This window comes from Thalassophryne amazonica, chromosome 12, assembly GCF_902500255.1.
Source record: "Thalassophryne amazonica chromosome 12, fThaAma1.1, whole genome shotgun sequence".
Lineage (NCBI taxonomy): Eukaryota > Metazoa > Chordata > Actinopteri > Batrachoidiformes > Batrachoididae > Thalassophryne > Thalassophryne amazonica.
This window is the reverse complement of record NC_047114.1, coordinates 73,524,864-73,543,347: the sequence shown is the minus strand read 5'-3', so window position 1 is coordinate 73,543,347 and position 18,484 is coordinate 73,524,864. Positions and strand designations below refer to the sequence as shown.

At 39.5% G+C, this 18,484-nt stretch overlaps 1 protein-coding gene across 9 annotated transcripts in view; it reads right to left on the bottom strand.

Annotated features, from left to right (window-relative positions):
• dtna (dystrobrevin, alpha) overlaps nt 1-18,484 on the bottom strand; it is a 53,243-nt gene that overhangs the window by 14,106 nt on the left and 20,653 nt on the right. The window contains exons 6-16 of one of the 9 annotated variants that reach the window (XM_034184091.1): nt 17,972-18,126; nt 17,741-17,846; nt 13,760-13,926; nt 13,454-13,578; nt 12,277-12,285; nt 10,748-10,831; nt 10,476-10,553; nt 5,356-5,451; nt 2,423-2,507; nt 2,066-2,163; nt 40-153 (exon numbers count right to left, since the gene is read on the bottom strand). In XM_034184091.1, the coding sequence (XP_034039982.1) occupies nt 40-153; nt 2,066-2,163; nt 2,423-2,507; nt 5,356-5,451; nt 10,476-10,553; nt 10,748-10,831; nt 12,277-12,285; nt 13,454-13,578; nt 13,760-13,926; nt 17,741-17,846; nt 17,972-18,126 (1,117 nt within the window). The remainder of the gene's footprint in view (nt 1-39; nt 154-2,065; nt 2,164-2,422; nt 2,508-5,355; nt 5,452-10,475; nt 10,554-10,747; nt 10,832-12,276; nt 12,286-13,453; nt 13,579-13,759; nt 13,927-17,740; nt 17,847-17,971; nt 18,127-18,484) is intronic. The other 8 variants (XM_034184092.1, XM_034184093.1, XM_034184099.1 and 5 more) reach the window with 8 other exon arrangements.

The following is an 18,484-nucleotide window of genomic DNA, read 5'->3' as shown; positions in this document are numbered from 1 at the left end:
CCCACATGCTCTATGCAGGATCAAGCTGAAGGGAGTTACCGGAGAAGTCGTAGCTCAGCCAGCAGAGTTGGATTCTGCTGAGCTTTTTCGGGATGGAGCTGGGAAGCTTCCTCATGCTGGAGGCGCAGCCGCTGGATTTCCAACAGGATTTCTCTGTGACAGCAACAAACATTACCCTCAATATGCATGTGTCATGATGACTGAATGTCACTAATTATTACAATCTGACTTGGATCCAGACACAGAGCCCGATGAGAAACGATAAAATACACTTTTAGACAGGCAACTCATACATGGTATCAGATAAAAAAGGAAAAATAAACAATTACCATCAATGCATAGCTGAGAATCTTCTGATTCAGATCACGGAAAAAGATTTTAGTGTCTCATTTGCAGTGGTGGGCACAGTTCCGCTAATCCGCTAACCGCTAATTACGAAGCTAACGTTTTCATTAGCGGATTAGCTTTCCAGAAAACCATCAGTGGCTCAATTAGCTTCCTATAAATTTAGTTCCCATAACTTTTAGATCGCAAACATATTTTTGCAGGCATAGTGAATAAAGCTTAATAGTTAAAAACATTTGTAAAGTCTGAAATCCAAGATTTTCATGCCTTTCTGTTACGTTTTGTAGCAGACAGCCAGCCATGAATGGCAGAACTCTATCCTCTGCAAGCAGAGGAGAGCTGACTACCAGAGAGAAAGGAAGAGGGAAGGAAGAAAAAATGATAATTTCTCTTCACACCATACAGACCTGCCGGTCATTTCACTGGAGACTTGCACGGGCAGACAGTTTCGACTTATGGTTATAATTAATATGGTTATAAGTGTGAGCATACTGCCATGAGAAGCCACATAGCTAGTAAAAGTGATGAAGGACTTAAACTGAATTTTCAGTTTTCAAATTGCCTTTTTTTAACAAATGAAAAAAATGACATATTTACAAATACAGATTTATTTGTAAAACCCACCACACGTTTCAGTAACTGTGTGTTATACCGACCAGCCAACCACTGACGTCAGGAAACTAATGTACCCTGTAATAAACCTTCAAAATTAGTGCATTACTTTAAAACTAAAACATATAGCTGATATTTTCACTTTGCAAAATGACAGACGTGATGTTAATTTCAATAACTTGTCCGGAATTAATTTGCTTAAAATTATAACCATAAGTCAAAACTGTCTGCCTGTGCAAGAATCCAGTGACATGACTGGCAGGTATGTATGGTGTGAAGAGAAATTATCTTTTTTTCCCTCTCTCCTTTCTCTCTGATCACCAGGTTTCTCTTGCTGAGAGAAGGCCGATCTGAGACAGAAGCGCTGACTTGTTGTTGTGTCAGTAGCTGCCGTGTACTGAAATAAATACTGAAAGTTATCGCTTTAGCTTTTATTTGTAACTTCGGCTAAACTTTTTAGTGATTTTTCAGTTTACCTTTATAAAAGATACTTTTCAGTTAGTGGACTAACGGTTATCGAAGCTAACTTTTTGGTTAGCTGTGCCTACCGGTGTCTGAGTGCTTGCTCTAGGGGTTGGTAAGGTTAGACCTTATTTGTGTGAAACACCTTGAGGCAACTTTGTTGTGATTTGGCGCTATATAAATGAAAGTAAATTGAAATTGAAAACCCTGTTTTATCGACATCTGAATCCTGCATTAATGTGTGTAAGCCTGGAATTTCTAGATGGGGTGAATTTTGATCATACTGGTGACATAAGAATGCAAAAACTTTATTTGGATACTAAGAAACAAAATCATAGTGGTGCTAAGGAAAATCCTTTTCATGACTTACATGTTTAGAAAAAAATAAAAAAAATCAAATAAAAAATGTAAAGAGACCATACCTTTAAAGAAAGTGATTATTAATTTGTGCATTTATATGTGGATCATCATCAAGAGAGTTCTTCATCATCTGACAATCAATATTTCTACCAACACTGACTGAAAAAATATATTAGAGAAATCTTCTTGATAAACACAGAAGAATAAAAAACACTGAAACTGAATATAATAAGGTTAAAAAAAATACTAATTCTCAGGAGTGTGATTTTTTTAACTCTTCGCTGACCTGTTTTTGCTCTCGAGCTCAGCGATGAGCTGCCTCTGCTGTTTGTTGGCATCCAGAGAGCACGGCAGGTCTGTGGGGACCATCTGCTGCTGCTGAGCCTGTTGGTGAAACCAGGAGATGTGACCTGAACTGGTTTTACCTCTGGATGATGTCATTCACTAGTCTATAATATCTCACAGGGAGAACAACACAATCACCATGTGTAAATCCCGTCTTCATTTCAAATGATTTGATCCTAAAAGCCACAATAGTATTGGACATAAACTCTTATTGGCATCAAAGACAGATTTCTGGCAGCGGGCACAGATGAAACACGCCTCGCTATATTGCCTGCAAGAAATGCCCTCTATATCTCACCGCGGCATCAGCAGCCAGTCGAGCAGCGTAGCGGGCGATGAGACTGTGCTCTTCATCTTGATGATGGTTGCTGCTCTCCAACAAACTGATCAAGGGGAAAACAAAGACGAGTTACTCAGAAACAAACATGGATGTAAAGAGCCATGAAATGCCAAGGAGTTATTTTGCAGGAAACCTTCACAAAGTATTCTGCCTTCGAATCGAGCCAAACTCTGGTCATTAAATCACTACACGTTTGGTTATTTCCATCAAAGCAGAGGTTAAGCCAGACACAAAGTTGTTATTGATTTAAATATAGTCAAATATATTCACACTGGGACATACAGGGCTCCGCAGAGTTTTAGGCAACTCTAGATTTTGAGGGATCAAACGCGTATTGTCCACATTATTGAGTAAAAAAAAAAAAAAAAATTTTAAGTGCACATAAAATAAATAACCAGACAACTCTGCACAGGTGCCGAGTACATTTGCGCAGTTCTGTATGTGTGGTAAAGTCTGGACACTGTTAAATAAATTGACAAAGACACTGCACACACACACACACACACCATTAAAAAGAAAGCATGAAAGCAAGATATTTATCAAGACACTGTCTTGCTTCTTGAAAATATCCATAGTTCTCAAAAAAAAAGTTCTTAAAATCAAAGTGCAATTTAAACATAATACCCCCCCCCCCCCCCAAAAAAAAACAACAACAACAACACCCCGCTAGTAAATGGAAGGCCATTTGGAAAATACCCATCAATGCCCTACAGTCTCCTTTAATTTTAATTAAATCTCAAAATAAATTACATTTCCAGTCCACTTGGGTAGACCACACCTGTGCAAAAATACTTTTTATTTTATAAATCCACCAGATGTTTACCTGAATATCCCAAAAACAACATCACTTGCATGGCAGCACCATGACATCTGCATATGTGTGTGTGTGTGTGTGTGTGTGTGTGTGTGTGTGTGTGTGTGTGTGTGTGTGTGTGTGTATGAGAATGTAAGAAATAAATCCGACATAGGCCCTGATGTTCGTTGGTGCTGGTGCTTATCTCCACAATCTGCAGCGTGAAGCAGATGAGAGTCTTGGACTCCCCCTGGACAGGACACCAGTCATCTGTAGGTTACTTCTCCAACCACGACTGGTACCCATTTATAGCTGGGTGGACTGGGATGATGCAGATGAAGTGTCTTGTTCAAGAACACAGACAGGAAGCGTGACTGGACCGTGAGAATTCATTGTGAAGAGTTTTGAATGTCTGCTTCAGATAGAAAAGCACTATAAAGTCCATTTACCGTTTATCTCACACACAGGTGGCCAAGCGGTTAAGTGCGCTTATTTGGACAGAGCAGATGATTACCAGTTCAAAGCCACCCTGCCCATTTTCCATGTAATGTGGAGTTGCGTCAGGTTGGTCATCAGGTGTAAAACCTGTGCCAGACCAACATGGAGTTCCATCTCTGCTGTGCTGTGGTGACCTCAAGTCAAGTGAGAGAAGCCAAAGAGATTTAGTTTTAACGGTTTATCTCACAAAAGAAAAATATTCCTGGATAAGACCTAAATTTGCAGTGTCTTCTATATGTGCTGTGAATGAAACCACTAGATTCCTGTTTAAAGCCAGTGTGTAGGATTTAGTGCCATCTAGTGGTGAGGTTGCAGATTGCATTAGTCCACTGCCAGTCAAGATATAGTTTCCCCTTCACATCTTCCCTCATTTGGCGATGGAGATTAATGCTCCATTGGCCTCTCTTGTGATAAGCAATATGTATGGTCCTTCATTCAGGTTATGCACCCTTTTTAATAAATAAAAATATAACGCAATGCTAAAATACCCATGACCATATGAGCACTATCTTCTTTATAATTTGCAGGTGTTTAATTGGTATCCCAGTGCAAAGTGTATATATATATATATATATATATATATATATATATATATATATATATATATATATATATATATATATATATATATATAAATTGAATTAGACATTTATTATTTATGTTAATTATTAAGATCCTATTGTCTTATTACAACTTGTACATGTTCAATAAAGTCCCTCTATCAATCAACCAATCAAACAAACAATATTTACGTTTTAATGGTGTCTGCAGGAGGGTGTGCGGAAGTTAGCTTTGAGTTAGCGGAAGTTAGCATACACGCTAAATCTGCAAAATGTCATGTAAATCACTCCAGAGGTGTTATCAGGTTCCAAAAACAGCGTTTTCAGTTTTAGAAGTGTTTATTTCTCGCTAGTTTTTACATAATATATGATAAAGAGTTTATATTTACACACAAACGTTATAGTGCCGCTCTACTCTGATTGGGTGTCACCCCCGCCCCTCAAAAAAACAAACAAATAAACCAAAAAAAACAAAACAAAAACAGAACAAAATGAAACAGAATGTGACTTTTAACCTCTTAAAATACCTCTTAAACTAGGTCAAGTTTAGCCATCTCTGAACTCGTCCAAGGTCTGTGTCCCAAGAATGTTCTCTGTGAATTTGAAGACTCTGGCAGTAATAGAACCGGACTTATGTTGAGCACAGACAGACGGACAGGCGGACGGACGGACACAAACTCTTCGCAATACCCAATGGCCATATTTGATGGCCTCGGACAAAAATGGCTGCACAGTGATGATCACAGTATTAGATGTTCATTTGTAAATCACAAATTCTTAAAACATTTTCTTACTCAGACCGAAAATAAATAATACTAATAACAATAATAAAAAGATTTCTTGGTAGTTTCCACATTGATATCAAGTTTGAACAAAAGTCAGTGCATTAATAGAAAATAACGTGCTGATAGAAGAGTCAAAGGTCACACTGTAACACAGCAGCTTGACAGCAAGCAGCATTAGTACTGTGACACATTCAGTGCTACAGGAAGCAGAGCACGGCGTGCGCAACGGCAGTCCACAGCGCGGCATCGACTAACCATGTTTTGGGGTTGTTTTGGAGTAGATTCACAAAGAGAGCAATCAGAACATGTTCGTCAGCAAGCCTATCGGCAATGTCGAGGTTGTAGTTCAACCTGGAACAGTTCAGGGTTTCACACACACACACACACACACACACACACACACACACACACACACACACACACACACACACACACACACACACACACACACACTGTACATTGCATTGCATTTACAAAGGCAGGATGATAAGGAGGAGTGAGAAAGAAGGAGAGAACACACCAAAGGTGGATTGAGAAGAATAGCTGAAAAGCAGCCATGCACGGATGATTAGAGATAAACAAAGTCAGATTATGTTTGGGACAGACACCACAGACAATGATTAGGACCGCGATTAACGACATGCCCTGCAAAAAGCAAAGGACAACGCCATGCACAGCTCAATACGGAAGCCCAGAATGACCATACTTCCAATTAATATTTTTTAATGCCATTTTGTCGTGACAATGGCTTAATCTTTTATTATCTTGTGAGGACAGAGCTCATTTTCTAGTCATAACTGGCAAATTCATCTCATTACCACAAGAAAACAAAAGGTCGATTTCTCAAGACAATGAGAAATATCCTCACGAGAAAGAAAATGTTCCCCAAGTCGTTAGCACAAGAAAAGCGACATTTGTTTTCCAAAATGCTGTGAAATATTTGCGAGACCGACATGCTGAAATCATGTCAGGGATATTGCGGCCATGTGATGCATTTCTCTGGGTATGATCCATCACACAGGTGCCTCAGTGTTGAGGACAACAGTGGCTGGAGAAGGCAACAGGGACACCCGTGCTTCACCTGGCTGCAGCAGACAGTAGTGCAGCAGATAACTGAAACAATCCTTCAAATGGTGATACAAGCACCAAATGTGGCATAAATACACCTCAGACATTACTCTTTTGAAAAAACCGACTGACCACTTGAATTTTCAATAGGCAGCCAGGTAGGGGTCAATTGAAGAATTACACAGGGGTCAAAATTTTAAAATGCTCCAATCAAACTGAAAACTACACGACATTACTTCACTGATCATAACAATTCTAAAAAGGTATAGTTTGGACTATCTGTGACTGAATGCCATGGAGATATGGGGTAAAAACAGCCAGAATGGTGACAAAGGTCAATTTCTGCTTGGAAAATACAGCCTGGAACACCTCCCTAGGGAGGCACCCAGGGGGCATCCTTACCAGATGCCCGAACCACCTCAGCTGGCTCCTTTCAACGCGGCTCTACTCCGAGCTCCTCACGGATGACCGAGCTTCTCACCCCATCTCTCAGGGATACAGCAGCCACCCTCCGAAGGAAGCCCATTTCGGCCACTTGTACCCGCGATCTAGTTCTTTCGGTCATGACCGAACCCTCATGATCCAACCCTTTCAGTTTGTACAGGGGTCAAAAGTTAAAGTTGCTCCAATTTTGGTAAAAAGTAATTTTTGACTGTGCTCAATGTTTAGTCTGCAAAGTAAAGGTCAAACAAGGTCACTGTCAATTGGATTCTATGACATGTGACATATGTTACCCTGTAAAGTGATAAAGCATGGTGCAAATGATTCCTTTTTGAAACCCTGTTAACTAATAATTTGCATCACTTTTTCCCAAAATTGGAAGAACTTTCACTTTTGACTCCTCTACAAACTGAAACTGACTTTTGTCACCACTCTTGCTGTTTTCACCCCATATCTCCATAACATTCAGTCACAGATAGTCCAAACTATACCTTTATGAATGAAGGAATCTTTATGATCCGGAAAATAATGTGATATAGTTTTCAATATGATTGGAGCATCTTTTAATTTTGACTCCTGTGTAATTCTTCAATTGACCCCCACCTGACCGCTGACTGAAAATTCAAGCAGCCAATCAGATGCTTGCGTCACCATTTGCAGGATTCCTTTGTAAATATTCTCTTATCTGCTGCACTACAGATGGTTGTATTCAAGAAGTGACGATGGACAGGTCGTCTGCTTGGGTGACTGACCAGGCACCATGGTTCACAGCAGGTTCCATGGTGTAGCGAATGGATGCAGTGGTGCGTGGCAGCAGCACATGAGAGTGTTTGAAATTCACATACATTTTATTTATGGTCATTACAAATGAAACAAGCATTTGACCACTAGGTGTCACTGTGGCAAGATGTGTAAAATGCTATAAAACACCAATTCTTTTGCAGAATTAACTGTTTTGTATATATATATATATATATATATATATATATATATATATATATATATATATATATATATATATATATATAGTACTGTACAAATGTTTTAAGCACATTTATTGTGTCATAAAAGCATTAAAAATTCTGAAAACTTGATAATGTGTGATGAATTTCAACCGTAGTGATAATTGGTATGAAAATATCTTGATATGAAAATATCCAGTTCTTTTGCTGAATCAACTGTTTATTTGATTTGATCTCTCAAAAATTCCATTGCTGTCATGTGATAAAACTGCACATTTCAGAGTGGCCTTTTATTGTGGCCAGCCTAAGGCACAGCTGTGCAGTAATCATGCTGTGTAATTATATATATATATATATATATATATATAAATTGCATGATCATTTCTTTGATTGCAGAAAGCATTTGATACCACTGATCATACTTTATTATTGGATAAATTACAGATGTATGGTATTAGAGGATTGGCCTTTGATTGGATAGCTAGTTATTTAAACAATAGGTATCAGTGTGTTCATTTTGGAGGGATACATTCTGAATTTTTGAGGATTACATGTGGGGTGCTCCAGGGGTCAGTCCTTGGGCTTTTGTTGTTTTTGTTGTATATTAATGATATAGGTTTGGTTTCTAAGTCTGTGAGTTGTATTTTGTTTTGGGACAGCTCTTGGACATGATGAAGAGAGAATAGCAAAATTTTAAATATTGGTTTGACTCAAATAAATTTGCTTCATCTTGGTAAATCAAAGTGTATTATATTCGGAAATAAGCCCAGGAATTTAAAATATGTTAAATCTAAAATATCAAAAGTTATTGCTATTTTGTACAAAGCACAATACTTCTTCTTGCAGCATTCACTGGTTAAGCTGTATCGTTCATTACTTGTCCCATACATGACTTATGACATCAAAGTTTGGGGAAACGCATATAAAACAAAAACAAATCTAATATTTCTGTTGTAAAAGAAAGCCTCAGGGTGTATGGTTTTCTTCAGGGTGTATAAAGCCATATTCATTGGTAAACAACTTATGTCTGCTCATCTGTCCATTTTCACCAGTTGACTAATTTCATTAATATTTAGCTTAAGGGTGTGCTTGGGTGACCCCCGACACAAGTCGATTACAGTGACCTTGGGATCAATTTCAAGGTCACAGAGAGATTTTCAAGATATTGTCATTGACATCCTTGTTAGCGTGATATCTCAAGAATCAGTTGACCAATTTCTTTCATATTGAGCATAAGTGTGTATTTGGGTGATCCCCCAACACCAGACGATTACAGTGACCTTGGGGTCAGTTTCAAGGTCACAGAGAGATATTCAAGATATTGTTAGTGACACCCTCGTTAGCGCAATATCTCAAGAATCAGTTCACCAATTTAATTCATATTTAGCATAAGTTTGTACGTGGGTGATCCCCCAAAACCAGTCGATTACAGTGACCTTGGGGTCAATTTCAAGGTCACAGAGAGATTTTCAAGATATTGTTATTGACATCCTTGTTAGCATGATATCTCAATAATCAGTTGACCAATTTCTTTCATATTGAGCATAACTGTGTATTTGGGTGATCCTCTGACACCAGACGATTACAGTGACCTTGGGGTCAGTTTCAAGGTCACATATGGTTATATGTAAAACAACTTGATAACAATTTTATCATATACCTATAAATGATAAATGTTGTATGGTTTTCTGAAGGGTGTAAAAAGCCATATTCATTGGTGAACAACTTGATAACGATTTTATCATATACAGTGGTCCCTCGTTTATTGCGGGAGTTACGTTCTAAAAATAACCCGCGATAGACGAAATCCGCAAAGTAGTCAGCATTATTTTTTACAATTATTATAGATGTTTTAAGGCTGTAAAACCCTTCACTACACACTTTACACACTTTTGTCAAACAGGCATTAACCTTTTCTCACTTTTCTGTCCTGTGTAAACACTCAAAGTTCAAACGCTAGTAGAAAAAAAAGAATGTTTTCCTATAAATAATTATGATGGCTTTTAGAACTAACAAATTTAATTTTAATGATCAACCTACGAGGTGGACACGTAAGAAATTATTAATAGTGACCCACCTGTATTTCACAGTTCCTCTGACCGCGCCTCTTCGTCATGGCGCCGCTCCGCTGTCCGGATTGGCTGATTACTCGGGTGGTATAAAAAATATTACCCATCCACGAAAAGGGTGTATTGCTATTTATTCTTTAGTGTTTTATCCAATCATATTGGCGTATCATTTATATATATATATATATATATATATATATATATATACACACACACATGTAGAAGACTTCCGCTGTGACCTTCAGAAGGCACAATAACTGCAGACCTTGACAGAAGCTTTGCTTTGCTTTGCACGGTTCATTCATAACAACAACCTCAATAAGATGTCCACATCAACAGCATCTCTTAAACCCTTTTCACTCGTCACATCACCTGCTTTTCGATATCCCTCAGTCATGAAGGAGAGTTCTGTTCACTACTTTCTTCTTTCTATTCATGTTGAGTGCAGGTGCAGATGAGCTCAAAGACTGTTTAATCAAAAAATCCACATCAACCCATTCTTATACTCCAGGGTATAACATAAATACACAAAAGGTTGATCCCATTTCATTTGATATATGAGCTTTGGAAACTATTCTTTTTAATGGCTACATCTTCTAAAGGAGAGCGAGGGAAAGTGTACGTGAGAAAAGACCGCACAAACTAACAGCCAAGGATCTTCATGCTGCATGCTTCACCTCGTGCCTTTCCAAACGCCCCTGGAGTAAAACACTGAACCCCTCTCAAAGAACCTGACACTAATAGTTTCCTGTGGACAACCAGCACTTTAGTTTATGCCGGTGATTATTATATTAATTCATGCATTTGGCCACAAAGGCACACCCGTTTCACTTACCCTCTCCCTTTCAACAGCTGCGGTGCGTCCAGAGTCGGGAGCTTTCTTTGCTCATCATCATTCTTGCTGCAAGGCAAGCTATTTACTCAGAATAAGCCATTAAATCCAAACAAACTGAAATGGTCGACAAATATCTGAGGACACTCTTTAAAAAAAAAAAAACGAAGGTAATAAAATAAAGATAGTTTGGAGGGGGGGAGGTCACACAGCATCAGGATGTTTTATCTTGAAGGAACACTGCAAACTGTTTTAAAATCAGAACCTATACTTACTTTTTGGTGGAGTATGGGTTCCCTGATGTCGGCAGTGAGTGGCACAGCGTGTAGTCGCTGGTGATGTTCACTGGTCTCGGTGGCCTGAACAGGAACCAAATATTATTTGATTGTTTTTTGTTGTTGTTGTTTTTTAATCAGGGTGTCACACTGCATGGTCTATTTATTTAAATCTTCAATTCTTAAAAAAACAAGATATTAGTTCAAACTTATGACCTCTGAATGACATCAATGAATCATGGAAGAATAATTCAAAAGGTTTAATGAAGAACAGAAGACATGCATTGAATGGATGAATAAACAAACATCAAGGGCTCGTACAGAAACTAAAAGATGGAAGTTGAATATAGTGTCAAAAAGCTATGCACACCCTTGGACTTTCACATGTTTTTTTGTTTGTTTTTTGTGCCATGTCAAAAAAAATTTTAAGTATTTTCTACGGTTCATTTTTTAAATCTGGGTTTTTAATCTTAGAATGAAAATTAAGATTTACAACATGATTTAAATGAAGTAATTCAAAAAACCTGTATAAAGAAATACAATCTAGGGATTAAGGATCAAACCGACTCGTCTGATAGATTATCGTGGGGTACTGAACACTCATCTTTGTGGTTTCTGACCAGTGATCCTGATCACTCATCTTTGATCATGTTTTTGACCTTTGGTGCTGTTCGGTGACATTTAAATGCAAACTTGATCTTTGATCCTGAACCCCAAACTGATCCTAACTGTCCAACTTTGATCCTGATCACTAACCTATGTTTTAATTAGATGGCCTTTGCTTTTGTTTGCACACCTTTGTTCCTGATCATGGACCTTTGATCCTGATCACTGAGCTTTGTTTGTGATTGCTAGTCTTTTATCATTGATCTTTGATCTTTATTGTTGATTTTTGATCATGTGCTTAACCTTTGGTATTGATCACTGACTTTTAAATGTCAACTTCATCTTTGATCTAGATCCCCAAAGTTTGATCCAGACAACAGAACTCTGATCCTCAACGCTGTCCTTTGTTCCTGAGCTTTGATGCTGATTGTTAATTTTTGATCTGCCCCTTGATATGGGAAAATTTAATGGACTTTCTTGTGTGTGCAAACTGTTCATTAAATCTTTGTGTAATTCTGCTAACAAACCAACAAACAGGCACAAATGGAAACATAACTTCCTTGGCAGAAGAAATCAGTGTGAGACACTGTAAAATAATTTTAATCAAATATGACTCTGGATATTCATCTGGTTCAAAACTGGATCAAGTATTTCTTGCAGCAAGACCTACCTCTCCACCAAATTACATTGAAATCTGTTATCTTTTGAGATATTCTGCTTATAAACAGACAAAGAAACACAGATAGCCAAAAGCATTTGCTCTTTAGCGTAAAATAAAAAATACATGAAAAAAGCCAAAGGTGTGTTCATGTTTTCTAAGTGCTGTATACACAAGTAAGCAAACAACAAAAGGACTTACATCTAACAGAACATACAAACACATATTATTGTTGTGGTCTGTTAAATAATCAAGGTACACTCACCACGTGTCTCTATTTGGCAGAAAGTAAAAAAGAAGAAAAAGAATAAACATATAATATATTCAGCACTGGAATGCAAAGATAACAAAGAATTTCTAGTTAGAAAAACATTATTCAACTTATTCAACATTAAAGAAAACAGCCATTCTCTCTTACAAAACTGGCTACAATGATTCAGGATGGTCTCGACTGTTTGCGTTATAAAATACAGTGAATATGGATGTGAAAAATATCTAAAAAAAAAGGTCATCTTATATCCAGGGTCCAGACTTTTTCATATTGTATACGTCAACAACAGTAGGTGGAGCCAAATACCCATGAAACAAATGTGCCCCCCAGAAGTGAAGTGACTCACTCCTCTAAGCAACTTATAATGGTGTTTGACGGAAAGACCGGTGATCATCCTGAAAAGAGTGTGGCACAGATGTTGAGTAAGTTAGCCAGCAACTGTTATGATTTAAACTTTAAGATCATGGTGATAAATGCAGCAGAGCGATCAATCAACTCTCAAGTAGCCATGAAATATGGCGTGACAGTGTGCAATGAGGGGGGGGAGAACCCTTCTTAAAATTGCCAACAGTCAAAAAAGCTTACAGTGGTCCTCAACATGGCAGTTTGTCAATACATGCTTGGAAAAAGAAATGAGGGGCTGCCCAATAAAGCATTTTTTCCAAGTAAAAAACATTTTTCTGTTTAAAAAAAAAGAATCTGATTATCAGAAAATATTTTTCCAAAATGATATCTTGAGAAAGGGTGTTATCTTATAATCAGGGTCATCTTATATTAGAAACAACACAGTATATGAGTTAAATATTAAGAAAAAAAACAAAGTATACTGAATACACCAGAAATTACTTCATGGGTACCTGATTTAATATGTAATAATCAGCACCATCTTACACGTGTGCATGCTTTTGATTATTTATAAGGCAAGATGAAACATGGCAAGTCAAAGCAAAGGGAGAACATTGTTTAAAATTATGATCTGTCCTAAGGCGATGATTAAACCTCATTGATCAGCTGCCCCAAAGACTGATTGGATTCATTTCAGACTTGGAGGCACCCAGGAGATAGTGATCACCTGTGGGCTGGAATCAAACCAGCTGAATTTAAACAAAATGGAAATTTGAGGCTCTGAAATGTGATACCATGACATCTAAAGAAAACATGATGATCTTACACAATGTGGGCGAGGTTGAGCGGCTTCTCAGGCATTTCCGGAAACATGGGGTGAAGAGGCTCCCTGTTGGATGCACAGCTCAGTGACTTACTGAGAGCATGGGATAGCTTCTTAGCAGGGGATTTCTGGGGGAGAAATACAGCAGCGATATGAATGATTCATTGTCTATAAATTATTATTTTTAAGGAACTGATTGCACTGTCACCAGGCCTGCACTGTGTTGAAAGAGACCAGAATCATCCACAACCGGTCCAATGCAGACACACCTCCATAACCCCTCGCTCTCCTCCCCAGCGCTTCGCTTACCCATGACGTATACTCCTTCATTTGGTGCTGGTTGCTATGGGAACCGCTAGCATGCCCCCTCCAGAAGCAGTCCTGACAGAGCTGGTAATTATGACATTGCTGGCAGCGGTAGCGGAAGCCCATCATACTCGCAGTATGGCAGTAGGAGCACTCGACCGGGTGAAAGACTGCAGGGAGGAGAGGGGGGGAGGAGGGGAAGAAGGGTGGGGAGGAGTCATACAAGCGCACAGCTGCTCAAAGAAATGCGCACAGCAGTGAAGACAAAGCCAGAGATTTGTCATAGCACAGACCGATATCAGCTCCCAAATCACAATAATTGCAATTGGACTTCTAAGACCGCTAAGTGAGAATTCCATTTCACATGGATTACATCAATGATAGTCATTTACTCATCAGATATCAGGAATGATTAGTTCATACGTATATCTGTAATTCAACGACAACAACCATGGCGCGCAGTGTTTCTTCCTTCTGTTACTGTGCGTTTCGTTCTCCCTTCGTGTTTTGCTGCTTTCCCCTCACAGTGAACAACTGTCTGGTTGTTTTTTCTTTCAGCGCGCTCTTAGTTTTGTTTCCGGTGGCACGCTATGAGGTTTTCTTTCTTTAACTTCGTTTCAGTTTTTTTGTGTAGAGCTTGCAATGCTCTCCCCATGTTTGCGTGGGTTCCCTCCGGGTGCTCCGGCTTTTTCTCACATCCAAAGAGATGCAGTTTAGGTGAATTGGAAGCTTTAAAGTGTCTGTAGGTGTGCGTGCGGATGTGAATGTGTTTGTTTGTCTGTATGCGGCCCTGCCACAGACTGGCATCCTGTTCAGGGTGAACCCGCCTCACGTCCTATGACTGCTGGAATAGGCTCCAGCCCCCCGCGACTCATTCTTGGATAAGTGGTTGAAGATGAGTCTGTGTGTGTGAGAGCACTCTAGTGGTTTCTCTGTATTATTTTCCTACAGTACCTGGAGCATTGTACAGGTGTCTTTCTGGTTTACTTCTGTTTGATAGATTCTCGCCATTTTTGCTTTTCTCCATTGCGTCTACATATTTTTCCTTCATGCCTTTTCAACTCAATTTATTAATATAATACCAAATCACAACAGACGTAGCCCCAAGCTGCTTCAAAAGGGTAAGGTCTAACCTTACCCACCCACGTAGTTTCCTCGTATGCTGGTGCTTCTGGGTTTTAATTTCGTAAGCTCTCATGAGCGTCTTTTCATGTGTCTCTTGTCAGATTGTTGTGCTTCCAGTGAGTATTATTAGTGATTCCTGTGTTTTGACCTTTGCTACGTATCCTGACCTCTGAGTTTGCTTAATGTTTCAAGGACACTGTTACTATTTTTGGACTGCCCTTGTGTTATGGACATTTTCACCTTGAACACTGTTTGTCCACCTGCTATGTCCTTGGAAAGACTCTCTCCAAATATTGTGTTTTGCTGTGTAGTGAACCTTAGCCCGGACTCCTCGTTTTATAAGGCTTGTCAGATTGGACACTCTGCCTTTTGTCTAGACTGCCTCTCTGTGTTTTGACCCTAACCATTTCTTATTATTGTCATTCACTACGAAGGGATTCACAGCCTGGTCCACGACACCAGTCGAGTCCTATGGAGACAAATGCATCAAGAATACTGCTGTATTGGGGACATACAAATTCACCAGTCAACTAATGCTTAAATATTGACGTGCAGGCTTTCTTAGATAAATCACAAATAATTGCTGAATTAATTTAGTTAAAATGCCTGAAAATTAAAAAAAATACCCATCCATTTTCTATACCCACTTACTCCAATTAAGGGTCACGGGGGGCTAGAGCCTGTCCCAGCAGTTATAGGATGAGAGGTAGGGTACACCCTGGACAGGACGGCAGTCTATCGTTCGGCCAAATATAGACAGGGCAGCATGGTCATGGGTTCGATTTCCACCTGTGACCATTCTGTGTGGAGTTTGCATGTTCTCTCCGTGTTTGCATTAGGTGAATTGGAAACTTTATAATTGTCCAGGTCTCCCTTGCAAAAGAGGTCTCGATCTCAATGGGGCTAACCTGGTTAAATAAAGGTTAAATTAAAATTAAACAAACAAACACATTCACAGCTACAGTCACTGTAAAGTTTCCAATCCACCTAACCTGCATTTCTTTGGATGTGAGAGGAAGACGGCGCACACATAGGAAACCCACGCAAACACAGAGAGAACACTGCAAGCTCCACACAAAAATGCCCCAGGTAGGAAGCGATCCCATGACCTTCTTGTTGTGAGGCAACAGTGGTAACCACTCAGTCCCCATGCTGTCTTGTGGAAGTTCTCTTATATCTACTACTACAGGGCAGTCAGAAAGCGTATAAATCCTTCAAGGCTCCAAGTTCCTTCATACCACATACTTCATACCACATCTTACATACATCCAAACACATGACAAATCTGTACCACAAGAAAACTGTCATAAGCATTGGTTCAGGGAGAGGGGAATCTGTAGAGAAGTATCATCCAATCAGTCTCGTTTGAGGGCGGGCGCTAAAGGGGTGAAATATGATGCATATGATGTAATTTCTCTACTTCCGGGGACAGAAACACGACACTTTCTCTGACACTTTGGGCAAATTGCACACAAACAAAGTGAAAATACAAAGAAAAAGTGACATTGCGGTGGAAAGTGGACATGTGTTGCAGTTTGTTTATGACCCGGAGCACAAACATGTCGAGGCGGTCGTGTAGGCCAGAGAACGCAGCTACTCTTACTGACACGGCGTCTCACTTTTGCCTTGATTTCCCTTCTCCACTGGAAATCGAAAAAACCTGCACTTTTCGCAACTGCGTCGAGATTTCAGCCGAAAACAAAACAGTACACCATTTTTCCATGTGAAGTTATGCTGTGTATATATTGCGCAATGGGACTGGCTGTCGCCATAAGTGGTCAAATCCAGCAATATCACGCAGGGTTCAAACAAGACAGCACTGCCCTATTGGGAAAAGTGCATTTTTAGCACTGTTGCTTTTATATCGTTGTTAAACATAGGAACATATGTTTCTTGTTGCACTGAAAGTTTTGCTCAGTACATAGACAAGCATACAGGCAAAACACAGTCGACATACCATGCATGACTTGAACTGTAGATATCTGAAATTAAACACAGGTCATTATTATCACTTTACCGGGGCGTTGCTAGGCTGGTATCATAGATTTACGTCGACGGTATCTGGCTATACCCGCCTGCTGTGCATAAACAAATGACATCATAGCGCGCAGCCCAAGAACTGTACGCAGAGGGGGGAAAAAACAAAACTGTCCGCAGAGGAAAAGATGAAAAGGTGAGAAGTGTGTTTTGGTCCCAATATGGATATTCCGGATGATTTTCTCATGGATAGTACGACAATGAACAGCAGCTAAAGCAGCCAGCTTGATGAGGACGCACTGCTGAATTTGAACAGCAGCGCGCGCGCGGCGACAATGCAGAAGTGAGCCAACTTTTTATGTACGCGTTACGTGTTGTGTATCTCAGTAAAAAGTGATAATAATGCAAATAACATGCTGTTGTCGTGCGGTGTGCATTTTTCTGAGTCCATCCCGTCACCCGCAATGACAGGACATGGACGTCGGGCCTCTGAAAATGCATACCGCCCTCCAAAAGCATGTTATTGTATTAATATCGCGTTCTTACCAGTCAGAATGTATTTAGACAATTTTAATGAGTTAAAAGGTAATTCATGGATGCATATTAAGTGAATTCTGCTTACATAAGTGTTTTGCTCACATGGAGGCAGTAAGTGATGATGATTTCATCTCTTTTACGCACAAGGACGCACACTTGTTGACAGGATTTGGGCTCCTTATGGGTCATCTTCATGGGAGGCGGTGTGGTTGTTTCTCTTTCCATGTCTCTGAGCATTTACACTTGGCTGAGTGTGTGTGCAACTGACTCAGACTTATGATGCAAAGCTGAACTTTGTATCCTCCTCACGTTCTCGCTTCTAAATATTGCGTGCGGGAGTCTCACCATTTTCCACGTTGGCAAGCCGATGCATGAGCAGTAACCACACCAGACACTGAGGAGGAGGGTCTGACATCAACGTATCGAGGAACATGTTGAGGGAGACTTTTTTCTGTTGACATTCAGAATAGAGGCAGGTGTTACCGAGCAGGCAAATCGCACATCAGTCAGCGACAAAACGATCACAGATTCAGTTTGAAACACAGATCCATCGGCGTTGATTAATGGATGATTAACCTGCTGTGTGAAGCAACTTCTCGCAGCTTGTTCGGTGTAACCGAAAGACGGTCCCTCGAAGACAGCCATCGGTAATTTGAGAGCCTCCCTCAGAAACTGGTCGAACTGCGAGAACGTCAGTATTCCAGCAGAATCGGATATCTGTGAAAAAATATCTTGAACAATGCAGAGAGACATGAAAAATAAATCAAACTAATTGTCAGTTGCCACCACAGTCGGCTAATTACGGCATTACACAATACAATTATCCCACTTATTTGTGAAAACAAATCAAAGTGCTTAATCAAATCAGTTACGACAGTATAGCCCTCTTTTTTTCTTCACGAGCCATTGCTGCTGCTGCCGCTGCCGCCAGCACAGATTTACTAGATTATGTAATAAACCTTCAGATAATGAATAATGACTTCTACCGGCCATGAAAAGCCAGGCCGCTGCTATTTCTTCTAACAGTAAGTTAATCAGGCAGCTATATATATATATATATATAAATTTTACAAACCGAATTACCTGATT